Source organism: Bos indicus, chromosome 4 (assembly GCF_029378745.1).
Source record: "Bos indicus isolate NIAB-ARS_2022 breed Sahiwal x Tharparkar chromosome 4, NIAB-ARS_B.indTharparkar_mat_pri_1.0, whole genome shotgun sequence".
Lineage (NCBI taxonomy): Eukaryota > Metazoa > Chordata > Mammalia > Artiodactyla > Bovidae > Bos > Bos indicus.
In genome coordinates, this window is record NC_091763.1 from 27,987,940 (window position 1) to 28,007,200 (window position 19,261).

The 19,261-nt window shown below is 37.9% G+C and overlaps 1 protein-coding gene across 13 annotated transcripts in view; it reads left to right on the forward strand.

Annotated features, from left to right (window-relative positions):
* Window positions 1-18,809, forward strand: part of HDAC9 (histone deacetylase 9) — a 1,049,156-nt gene extending 1,030,347 nt beyond the window's left edge. For 7 of the 13 annotated variants that reach the window (XM_070787175.1, XM_070787181.1, XM_070787176.1 and 4 more), the window contains one exon: window positions 12,404-18,807. In XM_070787175.1, the coding sequence (XP_070643276.1) occupies window positions 12,404-12,443 (40 nt within the window). In that variant the 3' untranslated portion in view covers window positions 12,444-18,807. Of the gene's footprint in view, window positions 1-12,403 lie in introns of all 13 variants that reach the window. The other 6 variants (XM_070787187.1, XM_070787178.1, XM_070787189.1 and 3 more) reach the window with 3 other exon arrangements.
* The last annotated feature ends 452 nt before the right edge of the window (window positions 18,810-19,261 follow it).

A 19,261-nucleotide genomic window follows, 5' to 3' on the forward strand; every position in this document is an offset into this window, starting at 1 on the left:
ACATTTATGTCTAATAGAAATACAACTTGGTTTTCCATGTTTGGGGATTGTCTCTTACGGGTTTCTGGAAGCTAAATGTTGCAGCAGTTATTCAAGTTTCTGATTTTTCTCTATGATACCATTATTTTGAGCACTTGATTTATCTAGCCAGGCAAACATTCCAGTATTCATTTTATTCTTAATTTTCATCCAGTGTCAACAATTCATTAGTTGAAAAGTGGGCTGAGATTAGGAAGCTCCTAGTAAGGGAAAGGACAGTATGCCCCTTCTTACCTTCCTGTCCTCCTCCTGGGCCCATCATTTTTCTCTGTGTTCAGTGCCTGAAGTGTGTTCTTGGGATGTGTGTGAGCTCTTAGGGAATAAATCCAGTGTGTTTGAGTTTGTTTACAAATAAGTGTTTAATTTGAAAAAAAGAAACAATATACTTCTTCACTGTTATCTTACCACTACAGAGGAAGAGTAGAGTGTGACTCTGGAATCAGCTTTGTATGTGCTCAGTGACTTTAGCTGTGTCTGACTTTGCAACCCCATGGACTCTAGCTTGCCAGGCTCCTCTGTCCATGTGGTTCTTGAGGCAAGAATACTGGAGTTGGTCGCCATGCCCTCCTCCGTCGGATCTTCCCTAGGTTCAAATCCCATCTCCAAATTAAGCAACATGTGCCTGATCAACAGTTATTATCTCTCTGGGCTTTACTTTCCTTGTTTTTAAAATGAAGGGGAAATTTCATAGGGTTTTGAGGATGAAATGAGATAATTCATCTTAAGAACTTGACAACATGGTAAATACTCAGTATTAAGTTTGGCTTTTATTATTTTTCTGTCATTTTCCTGCTGCTTCAGTTTGCATTATTGTTTTCCCTCCCTTAATATATTGTTCATCATCTAGTGACCTACAATATTAGAAATAGATTGTACCTGGGCATCTGTATGTTTAACATTTAATATGTTCATAGGTTAAATCAGTAGTGTAGTCATTAAAAATAAGAGATTGATAATCACTAAGCAATAAATTGATTCAATTAACTAATCTTGTGATTGGCTGACGAGAACTGTTACAATGCCTAATACATTGTAGGTAATAAGTACTTCGTACTGAAAGAGTTCAAGACAGATGACGAAACATTGTTAAAATGGTAATGGCAATTCGTAGTACTGTGTGAGCTTTCTTTGTCTTATTGTCTCTATTTACTATTTTCTGAGGGAATCAATGTTTTTATCTTTCTATAAGTTTTCAAAATGTGTGTTTTACATTTTTCTTCCATAGTACCATTGACAGTATCCATTTTTCAGATACACTGGCTGACCAGAATCCATAGTACTCATACCATAGAGATGGATTAACTGAGGAAACATAAGAGAGACAGGAAGGGAAAGCAAAGTGTCTGAATGGAGAAAGGGATTGTCTTGGGTGAGGTGAAGGGGGATATGGGAATGACGCTGACAGATGCCAGGATTATTCTGTGATCTGCAGGAGGCAATGGCACCCCACTCCAGTGCTCTTGCCTGGAAAATCCCATGGACGGGGGAGCCTGGTGGGCTGCAGTCCACGGGGTTGCGAAGAGTCGGACACGACTGAGAGACTTCCGTTTCACGCACTACAGAAGGAAATGGCAACCCACTCCAGTGTTCTTGCCTGGAGAATCCCAGGGACGGGGGAGGCTGGTGGGCTGTCGTCTGTGGGGTTGCAGAGAGTCAGACATGACTGGGGCAACTTGGCAGCTGCTGCGGCAGTAGGAGCAGGGAGAACATCTGGTCCATTTAAATATTTTCTGATTATTTTCTACATGCCAGACAGTGTTGAGAGTGAGGGTCAGAGAGTTTCCATGGAGTCTTCAAAATTTTCACATATTCGGAGATTGTATTCATTTTCTCTTACTATCCTAAAGAAAATATTACTACAGACCTAGTGGCTCAAAATGACAAAAAGGTCAGAAGAGTGACAAGTTTCTGGGTTAAAGTACAGAGGTTGGCCAAGTCTTGTTCCATGCTAGAGGCGCTAAGGGAAGAGACTGTTTCCTTGCCTTTCCCACTTCCTAGAGGCTCCCACATTCCTTGGTTCGTGACCTCTTTCCTCTGTCTTCAAAGCCAGCAATTTCACATCTCCAACCTTTGTGCAGTCTTCATCCTCTCTCTCTCTGACTGAAGGAGGAAAAAAGCTGGCTCAAAAACAGGGAGGTCTCTCTGCTTGTAAGATCCTAGCATGGTCCCACCAGGATCATCTCTCTGTCTCAAGGTTCTTAATCTTACCATATTTACTAAGTCAGTGTTGCTATGCAAGGAAACATATCCACAATTTCCAGGGACTAGGACGTCTTGGTGGGGGGCTATCATTCTTTCTACCACAGGATCAAACGTACACAACCAACTACAGTAAATGATAAGTCATTTGATAGACTGAGCTACAGGATCAAAGAAGACTTAACATAGGCCAAGAACTGGGAACAAACCACAGAGGCAGGACAACTGAGCTGGGGTAGAAAAATGGAGGATTCCACCTAGTAAGTAAGAACAGAGGCATCCAAGATAGCAACAATAGCTTGAGCAAGCCATCTAGTTTTTAAAATTTTTATTTTATATTGAACTATGGTTGACTCACAATGTTAATTTCAGGTGCACAGCAGAGTATTCATGTATCTATTCTTTGTCAAGTTCTTTTCTCATTTAGGTTATTACAGACTGCTGATCAGAGTTCCCTACGCTATACAGTAGGTTCTTATTGGTTATCTATTTTAAATATAGCAGTGTATACATGTCAATCCCAAAGAGTTTTACAGTACTTTGTCTTATATTTAGGTCTTTAATCCATTTTGTGTTTATTTTGTATATGGTGTTATGGAGTACTTTTTAATTTCATTCTTTTACATGTACCTGTGTAGTTTTCCCAGCATCACTTATTGAAGAGATTGTCTTTCCTCCATTGTAGGATCTTGCCACCTTTGAAATAGATTAAATATCTGGTTTTGATTTGCATCTCCCTGATAATTAGTGGTGTTGAACATCTTTTCATGTACCTGCTGGTCATCTATTAAATATGTATCTTCTTTGGAAAAATCTCTCTTCAGATCTTCTGCCAATTAGGGTCTGTTGTGAATAAAGCTGCTGTGAAGTTGTTTTGTTAATATGGAAAAAACACATAACATTTACTATATGGACCATTTTAAGTATACAGTACAGTAGTATTAACTGTATGCCCATATCTCTAGAACTTTTATCTTGCAAAACTAACACTCTATACCTATTAAACAACTTTCCTTTTCCCCTTAGCCTAGCTCCTGCTAAGCACCATTCTAAGAACTGGATGACTTTAGATATATCATATATGTGAATCATGCAGTATTTGCCTTTTTGTGACTGGCTTACTTTACTTAGCATAAAGTTGTCAAGGTTTATTATCCCTGTTGTAGCATATGACAAAATTTCTACCTTTTTTTTTATGGCTGAGTAATACCTCATTGTAGGTACATACCACATTTCCTTTATCTATTCATCTGACAATGGGCATTTAGGTTGCTTCCACCTCTGGCTAGTGTGAATAATTCTTCAATGAATGTAAGTATACAGTCTCTCTCTTCAAGATCTGATTTTGAATAATTTTTACTATATACCCACAAGTGAATTCCTGGATCATAGGTAATTGTTTATAACTCTTTGAGAAACCTAAGTATTTATGAAAGTTTTGTACAGGTTTTACTTTGTGCCATTTTTCTTTCCCACCAGCAATGAAAGAGAGTTACATTTGTCTTATATCCTCACCTGCACTTGTATAATGGGTCCTTATTATTTAGCCTTTCTGGTGGGTATGTAGTGAAAGCACAATACACTACCCAATTTTCTCACAAAAGCTATATTCATGTCCATATCAGGCCTTCTTGGCACACACCCTCCCTTCTGATTGGCATACTTAGCTTGTCTTCTCACTGACCCTTCACTGGCTTTCACATTGTCCTCCAGCTTACCTTTTAGAGCTCAGATCAAATATCACTTCCTCTTCCTGGAGAATTTTCACTGACTATTAATACCCAAATTAGATCAGGTCCTTCTGTTCTATCAGTACTGTCTCCCCTATACCTCTCGTACATAGAACAGAGCCAGGGGTGTATCATAGATACTCCATAGAATTATTTCTTTAATCACTGAAAATCTCCGTAGTCTGAGGAGTGTGCCGGCATTGGTGGAGATGTGAGGCTTTGGAGCTCTCACAGTGAACTATGGCAGAATTCTGGAAAGCAGTTTACTACCATTTTAGTCAACACAAAGCAAATAACCTGGTAATCTTGCTCCTAGAAATGAATACTGAAGACATTCTCATCCAGGGTAATTACATGTACTAAGAAGTTCACTACAGCTTCTTCATGATAGGTAAGAAGGGAATCATCAAACCCAGTGTCCATTATTGGAAGAACGAAGGCCAAAATGTGAAGGTTACACCATCAAGGAGATGCCATGTATTACTTGGCTGCTACAGACTAGATAACGATAACTGCATACGGTGATGTTTATATAATGAATGTAGTACTCGGTGAGAAAATTACACAACAGAAATGATAAAATTTACAGATAAAATTTATATAAAATGAAAATATATGTCCATAAAACAATAATATGTAACTTTAAGGAATCCTATGAACAGAACAATGTACATAACAAGAATTAGATTGCTTACCTTGGAGGAGGAAGAGGAAAGTACAGGGATTAAATTAAATCAATAAACCAAGAGGAAATGTGTCTTAAAAATAACATTAACATAAATTAACAAATGCTGCTTTAAAAATCATAGGAAACTAAATACCCCTTTAAGGAAAAATACAAGAATTTAATTTTATGCTATGTCTTGTCTCAAATTCTTTCTGCTTTTTTAGTTTTGTAAATTAACTTGTGATTGCTGGACTAAACTGATCTTTAATGTATGAAATCTTTGGCCTTCAGCAATAGAGGACTGTGTTCACTTCTACTTATTGTTGTAGAAGTTTATGTCTTTCAGCCAGCTGAACTATTATACAAAAATTTATCTTTGAAGGTTTTATTTTACAGTTATTCATGACTTTTCTGTATCTCCACCTCACCTAATTGCAAATGGAATTAAATCCATATACTGAAGAAATCTCTCCCTTTCACCCATCTCTCACCACAACTGTGTTTCTGTTAATCGAGGTAAACCTGGTATCTGTCCATAGAAGATTAAAGTGGAGAGCCCCCACGTTTCCAGAGTACCAAAAACAGACACTTAAGGGTCATCTCTAACCAGTTCACTTTGAAGATGATTTCTTAACTTAAAAGAATATGTAGACATGTAATAGGGGTTAAGTAACGATAATACTGTATCCACTGAGAGCTATGGATATGAGAACACCCAGAGAGCAGATCACAGATTATTATTTCAGTTTTAAAGAGACCATGACTTACAGGTAAATTTTGGAAAATGGCAGAGCTGGGACCTCAACACATGGCATCTGCCTTGAAATCCAGGATATTTTCCAACTACTGTGTTTTAAGACACAGAGATTTGGCTGGTTGTGTGTATTCATTTCATCAGAATGTAAATTAACTATTTTCCCAAAAGCGGTTAATATAAAATGACTTTGGAGAGAGGATAGTGAAGATAAGTATCTTGATAGCAAGCTTTTTATATTGTACCTCAAAGCCTTCATGTTTTAACAGAAGCAACTTCATTCTGCAGTGAATGGTTTGTGCTGAAGACACTTTGCTTACCTCCTCAGAGTCTAGGATAAATGCCTGGAGAACTCACACATCTTCCACCCAAGGCAGATATGTGCTCTTTACTTCTTTGACCCCTGAGACATTCTCTACTCACCACAGTCTGAAATTCCTGCTACAATTAAGTGCTAGATGCAGGGGAATGATTATGTTGGTGTGGTTTTGGGTTAGAAGTAGGAAAATTCAGATGGAGGGAGTATTGTCACTAAGATGACAGAAAAACTGAGCCTCTGTTCCCCACCCCTCCCACACACACACACCAGAGATCAATAATTAGACTGCTCTCCATGAACAGAAACAGCCCTGGGAGAGCTTAGGTGTCCACTTTAGAAACACCTGCAACAGAGCAGAACAAAAAACCTGAGAATAACTGGACAAAAGAGCTTCATTTTGTCTGTGTCAGCCCATCCTCCAGGCTGGCATTGCTCAGCACCAGGAAGGAGAAGGTTCCCTCACCAACAAAGGGAGAACAGCATGACTGGCTTCCCCAGCTTTCTGGGACACTGCAGGAAAGACCCACTTCAGTTTCACTTCACCCAGAGATCAGCAACGCTGAGATGTATGAGATGACTAGGGACAGGGAAGGAGGGCAGCGGGCCTACCAGCAGCAGTCCTGCAGTGGGAGCAGCCATCGTTCCCAGGGACTTGCTCTACAAGGAGCCCAGCTTCCACCATGGAAGAAACCAGTGCCCAGTACAGCCACTTTCAACTCCCTGCAGATTTCTCCACTGAGATTTGCCCCTCACTGGTTTTCACCTCCATGGTCATCAATAGCCTGAGTTTCTCCTTGCTCCCTCCCCACCACACATATAGCCTGGGACCCTTAGCAGTGGCCAGCCCCAGCCTCTGTGGCTGTGCAAGTCCAGGATGCCAACCTGTGCATGTCCACACTGTCAGCCCCATTACGAGCCTTCAATGCTGCGTGTGCATCCAGCAAGACCTGCAATCAAGGACATCCGTGCTGACAGCCAAGGCCCCCTCAGATGCCTCTGGGCTTTCAGCATTCAGCCTGTCTCTTGTTACTGGCCTGAATCTCAACTTCTGCTTGCTCCTCCAGCTGTGTACCTGCACACCCCCAGCCTGGCTTGCATCACAAATCTCTACTGCCATGCTCACCCCTGTGGTGAGACCCTTCATCCATGGGAGTGAGTGGGATGATGTATCCAAAGTGCTGAAAGAAAAAAAAAAACAAAAACTGCCAACCAGAAGACTTTACCTGCCAAAGTTGTCCATAGAAATAAAGGGGAGATAGACTTTCCCGAACAAAAAGAAGAAAGCTGATATAGTTCATCACCACAAGACTTTTCTTTCAAGAAGTGCTGAAAAAGAGTTCTTCACACTGAAAACATAGTACAATAATTACTACCATGAAAATATACAACACACTGGTTAAGCTAAGTATATAGTCAGTTGCAGGATACTCATACTATAATATGGTGGTGTGTTAAACACAACTCTGTTTAAAGGCTAAAGTACAAAAATATTTTAAATAGCTATCAGTTCAGTTCAGTCGCTCAGTCGTGTCCGACTCTTTGCGACCCCATGAATCGCAGCACGCCAGGCCTCCCTGTCCATCACCATCTCACAGAGTTTCACTCAAACTCACGTCCATCGAGTCGGTGATGCCATCCAGCAATCTCATCCTCTGTCGTCCCCTTTTCCTCCTGCCCCCAATCCCTCCCAGCATCAGGGTCTTTTCCAATGAGTCAACTCTTCGCATGAGGTGGCCAAAGTATTGGAGTTTCAGCTTTAGCATCAGTCCTTCCAAAGAACACCCAGGGCTGATCTCCTTTAGAATGGCCAGGTTGGATCTCCTTGCAGTCCAAGGGACTCTCAAGAGTCTTCTTCAACACCACAGTTCAAAAGCATCAATTCTTCGATGCTCAGCTTTCTTCACAGTCCAATTGTCGCATCCATACATGACCACAGGAAAAACCATAGCCTTGACTGAACAGACCTTTGTTGGCAAAGTAATGTCTCTGCTTTTGAATATGCTATCTAGGTTGGTCATAACTTTTCTTCCAAAGAGTAAGCGTCTTTTAATTTCATGGCTGCAGTCACCATCTGCAGTGATTTTGGAGCCCCCAAAATTAAAGTCTGACACTGTTTCTACTGTTTCCCTATGTATTAAATAGCTATAGTAATTTATTAATGGATAAACAATAGCAAAAAAGTATAAATCATGACATCAAAAAAAACTAGAGAGAGGAGTGAAAGTATATGTTTTATATGCAATTAAATTTATTAACAGGATAAAATTAGACTGTTATTATCTATAAAATATTTCAAGTAAGCCTCAGGTTAACCACAACACAAGAACCTATAGTAGATAAAGAGAAAGGAATTAAAGCATACCACTATGGAAAAATCATCAATTTTAAAGGAAGGCATCAAAAGAGGGAAAAAAATAAAGTACAACTATATGGTGGCAGTAAATTATTAACTAGGAGAGATAAGAAAGCCTTCTTCAGCAATCAATGCAAAGAAATAGAGGACAACAACCGAATGGGAAAGACTAGAGATCTCTTCAAGAAAATTAGAGATACCAAGGGAACATTTCATGTAAAGATGGGCTCGATAAAGGACAGAAATGGTATGGACCTAACAGAAGCAGAAGATATTAAGAGGTGGCAAGAATATACAGAAGAACTATACAAAAAAGATCTTCATGACCCAGATAATCACGAGGATGTGCTCACTCACCTAGAGCCAGACATCCTGGAATGTGAAGTCAAGTGGGCCTTAGAAAGCATCACTACGAGCAAAGCTAGTGGGGGTGATGGAATTCCAGTTGAGCTATTTCAAATCCTGAAAGATGATGCTTTGAAAGTGCTGTGCTCAATATGCCAGCAAATTTGGAAAACTCAGCAGTGGCCACAGGACTGGAAAAGGTCAGTTTTCATTCTAATCCCAAAGAAAGGCAATGCCAAAGAATGCTCAAACTACCGTACAATTGCACTCAACTCACATGCTAGTAAAGTAATGCTCAAAATTCTCCAAGCCAGGCTTCAGCAATATGTGAACCGTGAACTTCCTGATGTTCAAGCTGGTTTTAGAAAAGGCAGAGGAACCAGAGATCAAATTGCCAACATCTGCTGGATCATGGAAAAAGCAAGAGAGTTCCAGAAAAACATCTATTTCTGCTTTATTGACTATGCCAAAGCCTTTGACTGTGTGGATCACAATCAACTGTGGAAAATTCTGAAAGAGATGGGAATACCAGACCACCTGACCTGCCTCTTGAGAAACCTATATGCAGGTCGGGAAGCAACAGTTAGAACTGGACATGGAACAACAGACTGGTTCCAAATAGGAAAAGGAGTACGTCAAGGCTGTATATTGTCACCGTGCTTATTTAACTTATATGCAGAGTCCATCATGAGAAATGCTGAGCTTGAAGAAGCCCAAGCTGGAATCAAGATAGCTGGGAGAAATATCAATAGCCTCAGATATGCAGATAACACCACCCTTATGGCAGAAAGTGAAGAGGAACTAAAAAGCCTCTTGATGAAAGTGAAAGAGGAGAGTGAAAAAGCTGGCTTAAAGCTCACCATTCAGAAAACGAAGATCATGGCATCTGATCCCATCACTTCATGGGAAATAGATGGGGAAACAGTGTCAGACTTTACTTTTGGGGGCTCCAAAATCACTGCAGATGGTGACTGCAGCCATGAAATTAAAAGACGCTTACTCCTTTGAAGGAAAGTTATAACCAACCTAGATAGCATATTCAAAAGCAGAGACATTACTTTGCCAACAAAGGTCCATCTAGTCAAGGATGTGGTTTTTCCAGTGGTCATGTATGGATGTGAAAGTTGGACTGTGAAGAAAATTGAGCGCCGAAGAATTGATGCTTTTGAACTGTGGTGTTGGAGAAGACTCTTGAGAGTCCCTTGGATTGCAAGGAGATCCAACCAGTCCATTCTGAAGGAGATAAGTCCTGGGTGTTCATTGGAAGGACTGATGCTAAAGCTGAAACTCCAATACTTTGGCCACCTCATGAGAAGAGTTGACTCATTGGAAAAGACCCTGATGCTGGGAGGGATTGGGGGCAGGAGGAGAAGGGGACAACAGAGAATGAGATGGCTGGATGGCATCACCGACTCGATGGACGTGAGTCTGAGCGAACTCTGGGAGTCGGCGATGGACAGGGAGGCCTGGTGTGCTGCAATTCATGGGGTCGCAAAGAGTTGGACACGACTGAGCGACTGAACTGAACTTATTAACTATTAATAATTATTTTAAATGTAAATGGCTCAAAGTGAAAGGACCGCTGTACTCGAATGTTCATTGCAGGGTTATTTAAAATAGCCTAGATAAGAAAATGTGGTGTATACATAAAATAGAATATTATTCAGCCATAAAAAAATGGTTCAACGTGGGTGAAACTTGGGAGCATTATGCTAAGTGATATAAGACAGAGAAATATAAATGCTGTATGATCTCACTTATATATAAAATAAAAAAAAAATTGAACTCTATATGAGGCGATGGATATTACCTTAACTACTGTGGTAATAATTTCACTATATATGTCAATCAAACTATCGTGCTGTATACCTTCAACTTACACAGTGAGGTATATCAATTACTTTTCAATAAAACTGGAAGAAAATGTTAAACTCATAGAAATAGTAGACTGAAAGTTACCAAGGGCTGGGACATAAGGGAAATGGGACAATGCTGCTCAGAATGTGGAAGCTTCCAGTTATAAGATGTCTAACTGCTGGGGATCTGATACACAGCATGATGACTTATAGCTAACAATGCTATATTGTACACTCACAATTTGCTATGATAATCTTAAATGTTCTCACCATAGCAACAAAAATGGTAATTATAGGAGGTGAAGACTATGTTATTATGGTAAGCATTTCATAATATATATGTGTATCAAATCATCACATTGCCTTTAACTTGTAATCAACAAACTGTATCTCAATAAAGCTTGGAAATAATACAAAAGTTCAGTCTGTTGAAGTATCTGATTTGAGGATTATATACCTATATAATCCATGTATTCTCACATGTAAATATGATCACATGTTTATGAATAAATTAGCTTACTTACCCAACTGTTTTCCTTTTCTTCTGGGAATGCTGCTAATTTTACTTTGGAAAGATTTTACTACAGGATGACTTGTGACTCATTTAAAAACCCTTTACATTATATAGCAGGTCTAAACAGTTTCTCACAACCTCCTTATCCAATATACTCTTGGACAGGCTATAACTTCTCTAAGAATTTTTCTAAATATTCCACATAGACTCATTTGGATATCCTTTTTAAATAATAATGAATACCTAACATTTCTCATTCTTTTGTGGATGCATTAAAATGTTTTACTGTTCCATGGATAAAATCTTTTAATGTTTTAAATTTATTTTAAAAATGCTAAATTAAAATGGCAGCTACTTTATTGATACATATAGAAATCTTTTTTCTTTATATGTATGAAACAACACACCTAATTGTTCATTTGCCTTCATTAACAAACATTCTAATATGAAAGTAATGCATTACAGAATATTGGCAATTAGATAAACCGTATGAAAAAGAAAATTAAAACCACCTACCTGTTATTCCACCATCGAGAGAGAACTGTCATCCAATTATTGTGTTTCCTTATGGGAGCACAGGCATAACTCTGTACCGTTCAACACAGTTTTATGCTTATGTTAGATGATGAAGGGACAAATCCAAAGCATTAAGTAACTACTGTCTCGTAGTATATATTGTTTAGAAGTTAATTTTACTACATTTTTTAACCTTCACTAATTTTGTAAGGAACGTCTTTTTTTCTCAGGGTTTTAAACATGAAACCACAGCCTCACAGAAGTATAGTTACAACATTAGCAGTTGCGGTATTAGCAAATTGCAGAGCTCAGACTCATACTTGGTTCTCCCGACATCTCAGACCCCAATGTTCTTCCCCCAGCAACCCAGCTCCCTCAATGTATTTGGATTCCGGCTACAGTTTGTCCTTTTGACTAAATTAAAAATCATTCTAAAAGTTTGCCTTGAAACACCCTCAGAGTGTTAGTAAATTAAGGCTAAATCTCAAGTATAAATTTTCAAGCAATTAGTTTTGGTTTTGCCGGAGCAGAACACCCCACAGATGATGCTGAATAAAAACTATTTACACACTACGATAGTGCATTTCTTGTAAAAACGTTGGGTCTGTAGCAGCGATTTGCTAATCAAATTCAGAATTTGATTTGAAATGCCTCCGGCAGGCAGCCAATCCAGTTATGAAAGAACAGAAGCAAAAACCAGAACCCTGGTGAGTCTCCCTCAGAAGCTAGCTAGGTCCTTTGCTCTCGTTAGCAAACTGGTTCCATAGGAAATCACTGCAATTGCTCCTAAAATAAAATATTGTTAATTTTTTCAATAAATTATTGGACTGTATGAGACACAAAACATGAACATTTTGCAATCTAGAGTTATAAAATATTCTGACATGTTTTAATATAAACAGGAACATTTCCAATGATTGCTTGGATCGAAAATGTTTTTCCACTTGACATTTGTTTATACTTCCTAGGAAAGAAACTCTATTTATGGATAACTGAATAACACAAATAAACATCAGAGAGAGCTGAAAAATCAGCTTTGATTATGCATGAAAATCTACAATGTCATTGTGTACTCTCATGCTGTATTCTGATTGCCTGTTTATTTTTACAGAACTGCTGGTGAGCCTATGGAAGAGGAGCCAGCCTTGTGAAGTGCCAAGTCCTCCCCAGCCCCCCACCCCCGATATTTCCTGTGTGTGACATCATTGTGTATCCCCCCACCACCCAGCACCTTCAGACATGTCTTGTCTGCTGCCTGGGTGGCACAGATTCGATGGAACATAAACACTGGGCACAAAATTCTGAACAGCAGCTTCACTTGTTCTTTGGATGGACTTGAAAGGGCATTAAAGATTCCTTAAAAGTAACCGCTGTGATTCTAAAGTTACAGTAAACCACGATTGGAAGAAACTGCTTCCAGCATGCTTTTAATATGCTGGGTAACCCACTCCCAGGCCCAAAGTATGAACTAGAAACATGCAACACAGCATTAGATACTGTTAATTACAGATGCTACAACAGCCAGTGAAATTTTGGGCAAAACCTGAGAAATACTCATTCCTGACATTCTGATCAGATTTTTATTGGGTAATTTTTTGTCAGACAGTCTTAAATTGTTTACAGGATTTGCTTTCAGCTATGAACGGATAGCAATTCCTGACAGATCACGGGATTTGTTTTGTTTTGTTCTGTTTGTTTTTGGCCTTTGTTTTAACACGTGGTTCAACTCTTGCTAGTAAGAGTCCAACATGGAGGAACTGAGATGCGGCTTTTTTCAGGGGAATAAAACACGCAGTATCTCAAAGTCCAGTGGCAAAGGCATGTCACATATTGTATGTAATTTTTTGAGAAGTCATGCCCCTTGCGTAACATTCCTCCCTCTCTGTGTTCTGACACAGGAACTTTGCAGTTCATTTGGGATGATGGCTCCCTCCTGCCCATCCCCCTTGCGCCCTCCCCCTAATGTACATTTCTTGCTCTGAGGACAGTAGCTCTGAGCATATGTTCCATGGAGTATTTTAACTGTCTTTGAAAAAGTGTGTGTCTTTTCAAAGGCCATCTTAATTTGTTCCAAATCTATCAAGAACTTCTCTTACTTTTACTTTAGTCTTCCATCACTTCCTTTCTTCTTGCCTTTCATCCTTCCTTCCAAAAAAAAAAAAAAAAAAAAGTGAGGATTACCCACAATCTCCCCAATTACTCAGGAGCTTTGTGAATTTAGTTTATTATTTTTTTTTAACTTCCCAGGGTAACACAATTGCTTAGTCTGATGTATTCTTTTAGCTGTAAAACCACTGAGGGTAAATATGGTCTAAGCAATGTTACTGAATTTTCCAGATCTTTGAAATGTGTTAATGAAGGCATTGCCTATTTGAAGTCACCTAAAATTGAGTTAACCTTGAAATTGTGCCTTCATGTGAAAAAAACACAACACAAACTTAACCTTTACACATGTTGCCTTAGTGTCAAAGGCAAAAAATAAAGGACATTTATTTCCGAGATTAAAAGCAACTTATTAAATATAAGTAGGTTATCCCCCTACCTCCCCTTATTCTATTTCAGTGTATAACTCAAACACCTAAAGACATTGATGTAGAATACCTCACAGTATTTAATATCTGACGATGCTTTCAAAGAGTTGATGTTTCTTTTTATATATTTTCCTAACTCAAAGGATATATTAAAGCCATAAGTGAAGATTGTCATGCTTTTATTCAAAAATCTGAAAGAAACCTTAATTAAAACAAGGTTTTAGGGAAGGCCATGATACGAAAGATATGGAACAATATGGTTTTAGTTAAAGAGGACTCCAACCTGTAAATCAAAGATGAAAGATTTCACTCAAGTAGAATTATATAACTCCCTTTTGTTATACAGTCAGACCATATTTTTCATGCATTTGGTTTTCTTAGGATTACCATTTTAATTTTAAAGACTTTTATTACATATACAAAAATGGCTCGATACTTGGTTTAACATCTTAGAAATTTGAGACACTCTTTGAAATAGGAAATCTGAAATGGAATGTAACTCAGTATTAGTTAAAAATTACTTTCATTGCATAAGGGTAAGGTCAATCTAGATTCACAATAGTAATGAATTTTTTTTCATGATATTTTTAGAGAAATTCATGCCAATCATATTTGCTAGCTCTTGCTATTTTTGCTGTAATTGCTTAAGGAGATTTACTTAAAGAAACCAAAGGCTTAAAAAAAAAAAAAAAAAAAGGGCACATCCCCCCTCCCTTTAAAAAGGAAAGCTATATCATATTGTAATTGGAAACATAATTGTGACTTTTTAAAATCAACTTTGTAATTACAAATCTCTAATATTCCTCTCAGTCCTGCCAGATATTTTTTTTAGACTTTGAATAAGAAAATGAAACGGTATAATGCAAACATACTAATTTACTGAAGTTTCCTACAATAATTTTACCTTAAACATTACACACAGCCATCAGTCTGATAAAGCCAAATCACTAGCACATCGCCATGGCTTTTAAGATTTAAAACCTTAAACATTAATGAGTTAATCACACAGCCTTCCACGTGATACAGGACCCAGTTGGTTGCAGTTAGAGTCTTTAGGATACACAGAGAGGCAGATAAACTATGGAGAGGATTAATCACAGCTGAATGTAGTTGTAAGAACCAAATGCCAGTGCTTTTTGATTGTACCGTTACAAGATGGCGTGTAGCCCTCAGGAACAGAATGGAGGCTTTTGGAGAATATCAGTACTTCTTTTGAAATAGAACAGCATTTTTTAGAACAGGTAGTTTCTCTTGGTATAGTTTCCTTCACTTACACATTTCATTTTTATTGCTCACAAGAATTCCCAGTAAGAGGCTGTTAGAAAAACTCTTCTGTAAGCATTATCAATAATATGTCTCTTTCTATTCCCTGCTTTGAAGGATAATTACATAGGCTTTCTCACAATCTTATAACAACTCATATATGAGGGATAAAAATAAATGTTTTTGCAAAATCTACTAGTAAACAATACAAGGAGTGTAATAAGATTTGATAATAGGTACAAAATGAAAATGTAAGAAAATCTTCTCAATTGTAAAATCTGGGATTATATATTAAATTGAAATCCAGTTTTATTAAATAAGTAAAATGAAATGGAACTCAAGTGATAATAGAGGCTATTTAATCATTGCTTAGTAGGTGAAAACATTTTGAGATGAAATATTTTTAAATATTTTAACAAATTTACAACATCAATACTTTGGCCACCTGATGTGAAGAGCTGACTCATTGGAAAAGACCCTGATGCTGGGAAAGACTGACAGCTAGAGAAGGGAAAACAGCATGAGATGGTTGGATGGGATCACTGGATCAATGGATATCAGTTTGAGCAAACTCCGGGAGATAGGGAAGGACAGGGAAGCCTGGTGTGCTGCAGTCCATGGGGTCACAAAGAGTCAGACATGACATAGCAACTGAACAACAATGACATCAATAGTGGAGACAAAAGTCAGCTTTTGGAGAAAACAGATACTTATGAAAAAACTACTGCAAGTTACATTTCCATGATCAACTGTATAAATTGAAATCATACCTTTGGTTTTGACTATAAACCTTTGCAAAATTCTCCCACACCTCTCACTGGCAACATGGTAGATTTGAAAGCAGGACAGCTCCTCACGGAAAGATTTCAAAGACTAAAAGACTGGTCTTCCCCAACAATTCAGTACCATTTTAATTCAGAAGGATTTCCCCAAAGCTCTGTGGATTTACTAGGATTCTTTGAAGATTCCATATGGATATAAAGTGATCATGTGGAAGTTCTCCTGGGAGACAATTTCTCTCCAATCAGCATTTTCATACTTATTTTTTATCCTAGCATTTATTTTAGGACAATTTAAATTTTTTTTTTTTTTTTTTTTACTATTTATCTTTAGAAAGTTTACTCTGTATCAGTGGAAGTATTAAATGCCTAATAGCCGCAAAACAAATAAACCAAAGGTTCCTGTCTTAAAAGTGATTCATTCTGAGCTTGAAATAATCACTGTCATGAGTTTGACATTGTCATTTCTAGCAGCATCTATCTTCTTTTCCTGATTCAGGAATGAAATCACTTACTGAGTAAATTTTTTTTTAAAGTAGTAGTAGGAAACAACACACCTGCTGAGCCAATCCATAGGAGGGCATTTTCATCTTCAAAAGAAATGAAAACCAGATGGTGTACGCTAAGAAATGAAGGCATTTTGTTGTCTTCAAAATTGATCATCAGCATGGTCATGATCATCATCAAATATGTCCTGTGTTCCCAAAGGACACAATTATATTTTGGTTTCCAGCACTATTTTGTCCTGTCTACTGCCTTTTGAATGAAGTATTATGAGTACTACATCACTTTCATCAACACCCTCACTAAAGTACATACGTGCCTGCATGTGGCTTCTTTTCCTGGTCATATTTACATTGAAAATCTTACCTTTTGCCTCCCAACAGCTTGTTTTTACTCCATCAAATGCTTTGTGAAGCACAGCATGATTGTCTTGTGACCAAAGTATGAAGTTTTTAGATGAACATGGTATACTGACAAAGGCCTACAGAACTTGATTTCTCCAAATCAACTGTAGTTTGTTTTGCCTGTGGTACACCTGGCAGGTTCTATGTAATGGTTTATGCAACAACTGAGTCAAAGTTACTGACATTCTGGAAATAGCTGGGTCAGACAAGTGAACCTTACACTTTTGATCTGGGGCTGCTTCTGCTTGACCTCAATGATAGGGTAACAGGGTTGTAATAACTTCTCAAACCATCTTAATTCTCAAACTGGAACATTTAGCAAATATGTGGTAAATTCACCATACAGTGCCAATCTTTCTAACCAATAATTTCCTTTCCACCCCTCCCCTCCTTCCCTTGTCCAACTGCCAATACCAAATTGCCATATCGAAACTATCAGAATATTTTCTTAAATTTGTTTCCTCAGTAGAAGCAACCTTGGCAACTTATTTCCTATGACATCACTAGGTACTGGCATTTTATAATATATAAACACTCTAGTACATACTCTCTTTTATCTTTCTCTTCAAGAACCACTTGACTTATTGCTATTCTCAAGAGATAAATCAAGTTATTGTGTTTGGATCTACAGCTCTGGACCTGTCATTTGCTTCATTAACACAGAATTTTTCTTTTTGTCTTAAATGCAGTTTTCCACTGTTCTTGGTACTACCTAATTGTGTTGTGCTAGTTATCACGCAGAGAAGATTGTACATAGACTTTTCTTGTCTTTTAGATGATGTTTTATGAGTCAAACCCACAAGCATAAACTCCAACCTGAAGAAAAAAATGGCAAAGGAGAAATTTTAAATCAATATAATTTGGAAGCAAGATATTTACAGACTATTCAAAGCAATCCAGAGTTCTTTTATTTCTGTTTAGGCCTTAGGCATGTTAGAAGCAAATGTTGCAACATCAAGGAAGGAGGGTCAAATGTTTTGTGGGACATTGTAGTCATGCCCTTTAGGCTTCAACGTGGTGCCCTTTTTTGGAGTTGGCATTTTATGACATTTGGTTAGAGATCTTGCAACAATTTTTGACTACTGCTTTTATTAAAACTGAGTAGAAGTAGAATAGATTTTTTGTTATTTGTGTGTTTTTTTTTTTAATATAGGAATTAAGAACTCTAAAATCTGAAGAGGAATGGCACTTCCTTGGGTATGCAAAGACTGTTTTTAGATTAAAAATCTTCATATGCTCTTCCTAAATTGTAAGATTCCTAAACTCTTTCTGGGTAAGCAGTGTCAACGTCTAGCTGCACAGTTGGGTGATATGTAATTGTCTTTTCAGTGGCGACTGGGCATAAACAGGCATGCTGTTAACAGTGAGTGGTCATTCTGTAGATTATAGCCTTGGCAGTTTGTGTCATTTGAAAGCAAATATCCTGATATTTTTTAAATAAGGTGGGCAGAGCAGGCAGGAAATCAATACTTGTCACTCTCATGATTAAACACTGACCAGGCTTGTTGATGTGTATGCCAATCAATCTGGAGTTTCTGGCTTGGTGTAAAATTAAAATGTCTTTTATATTGTGGTCTGCTATCTGTTTCTGTAATAAGATCAGTTTGTTGTCTTCTGTGCACCAGTGGTTTTGCCCTTAATTTTTTTGGCTAGCATTCACTAAAATCTGTCATCCAGAACTGCTGAGAAAAATACATGTTGCCAAACTTTTCTTAAAATTGTGCTGCCAGTGATGTTTTCCCAGATGTGAAAAATAATTATCTAATAAAGGATTAATACCTAATAACAATACCATTGTTGAATATGCTCATGGACTATTCACCTTCTGATTCCTTTTCTTTTGTATTTCAAAATACTAAATGGAAAAGCCAATGGTGTGTTCCAGATTATTGTTGATGATGTTAACGTCATGATTCTCCTTCAAAGAATATGAAAGCTCTCCTTTTTGTCTTGTGTTTTCTACTGAACTAGACCTTCCTCTAGTTGTAGAGTGAATAAAACCTATTTGAAATAAAAGTGTTCTTATTTTTCTACCTCGGTAGTGCCTACAATTAAACTCTGAATACTAGCTGTTTAACAAATATTTGTTGAATAAATATTACTAATTATAAATTACTGTGCCATATAGCTGCTCCACTTTCAAAACGCTAAAATGTTATTTGCAAGTAAATTCCCTTTATAATACTATGAGAATTCACCAAAGAAGAAAAAGTAAATTAAAACGGAGTTGCTATTTGAATGTAAGTTTCTGGTTAGGGTAAATAATAATATTGATAGCTAACAGTGATTAAGCACCAACTATGTGCCTGTTGGCTTCCCCAGTGGCTCAGTCATTAAAGAATCCCCCTACAATACAGGAGACCACCTGTAATAGAGGAATCATGGGTTCAATCCCTGGGTCAGGAAGATCCCCTGGAGAAGGAAATGGCAACCCACTCCAGTATTCTTGCCTGGGAGATCCCCGGGACAGAGGAGCCTGGCGGGCTAC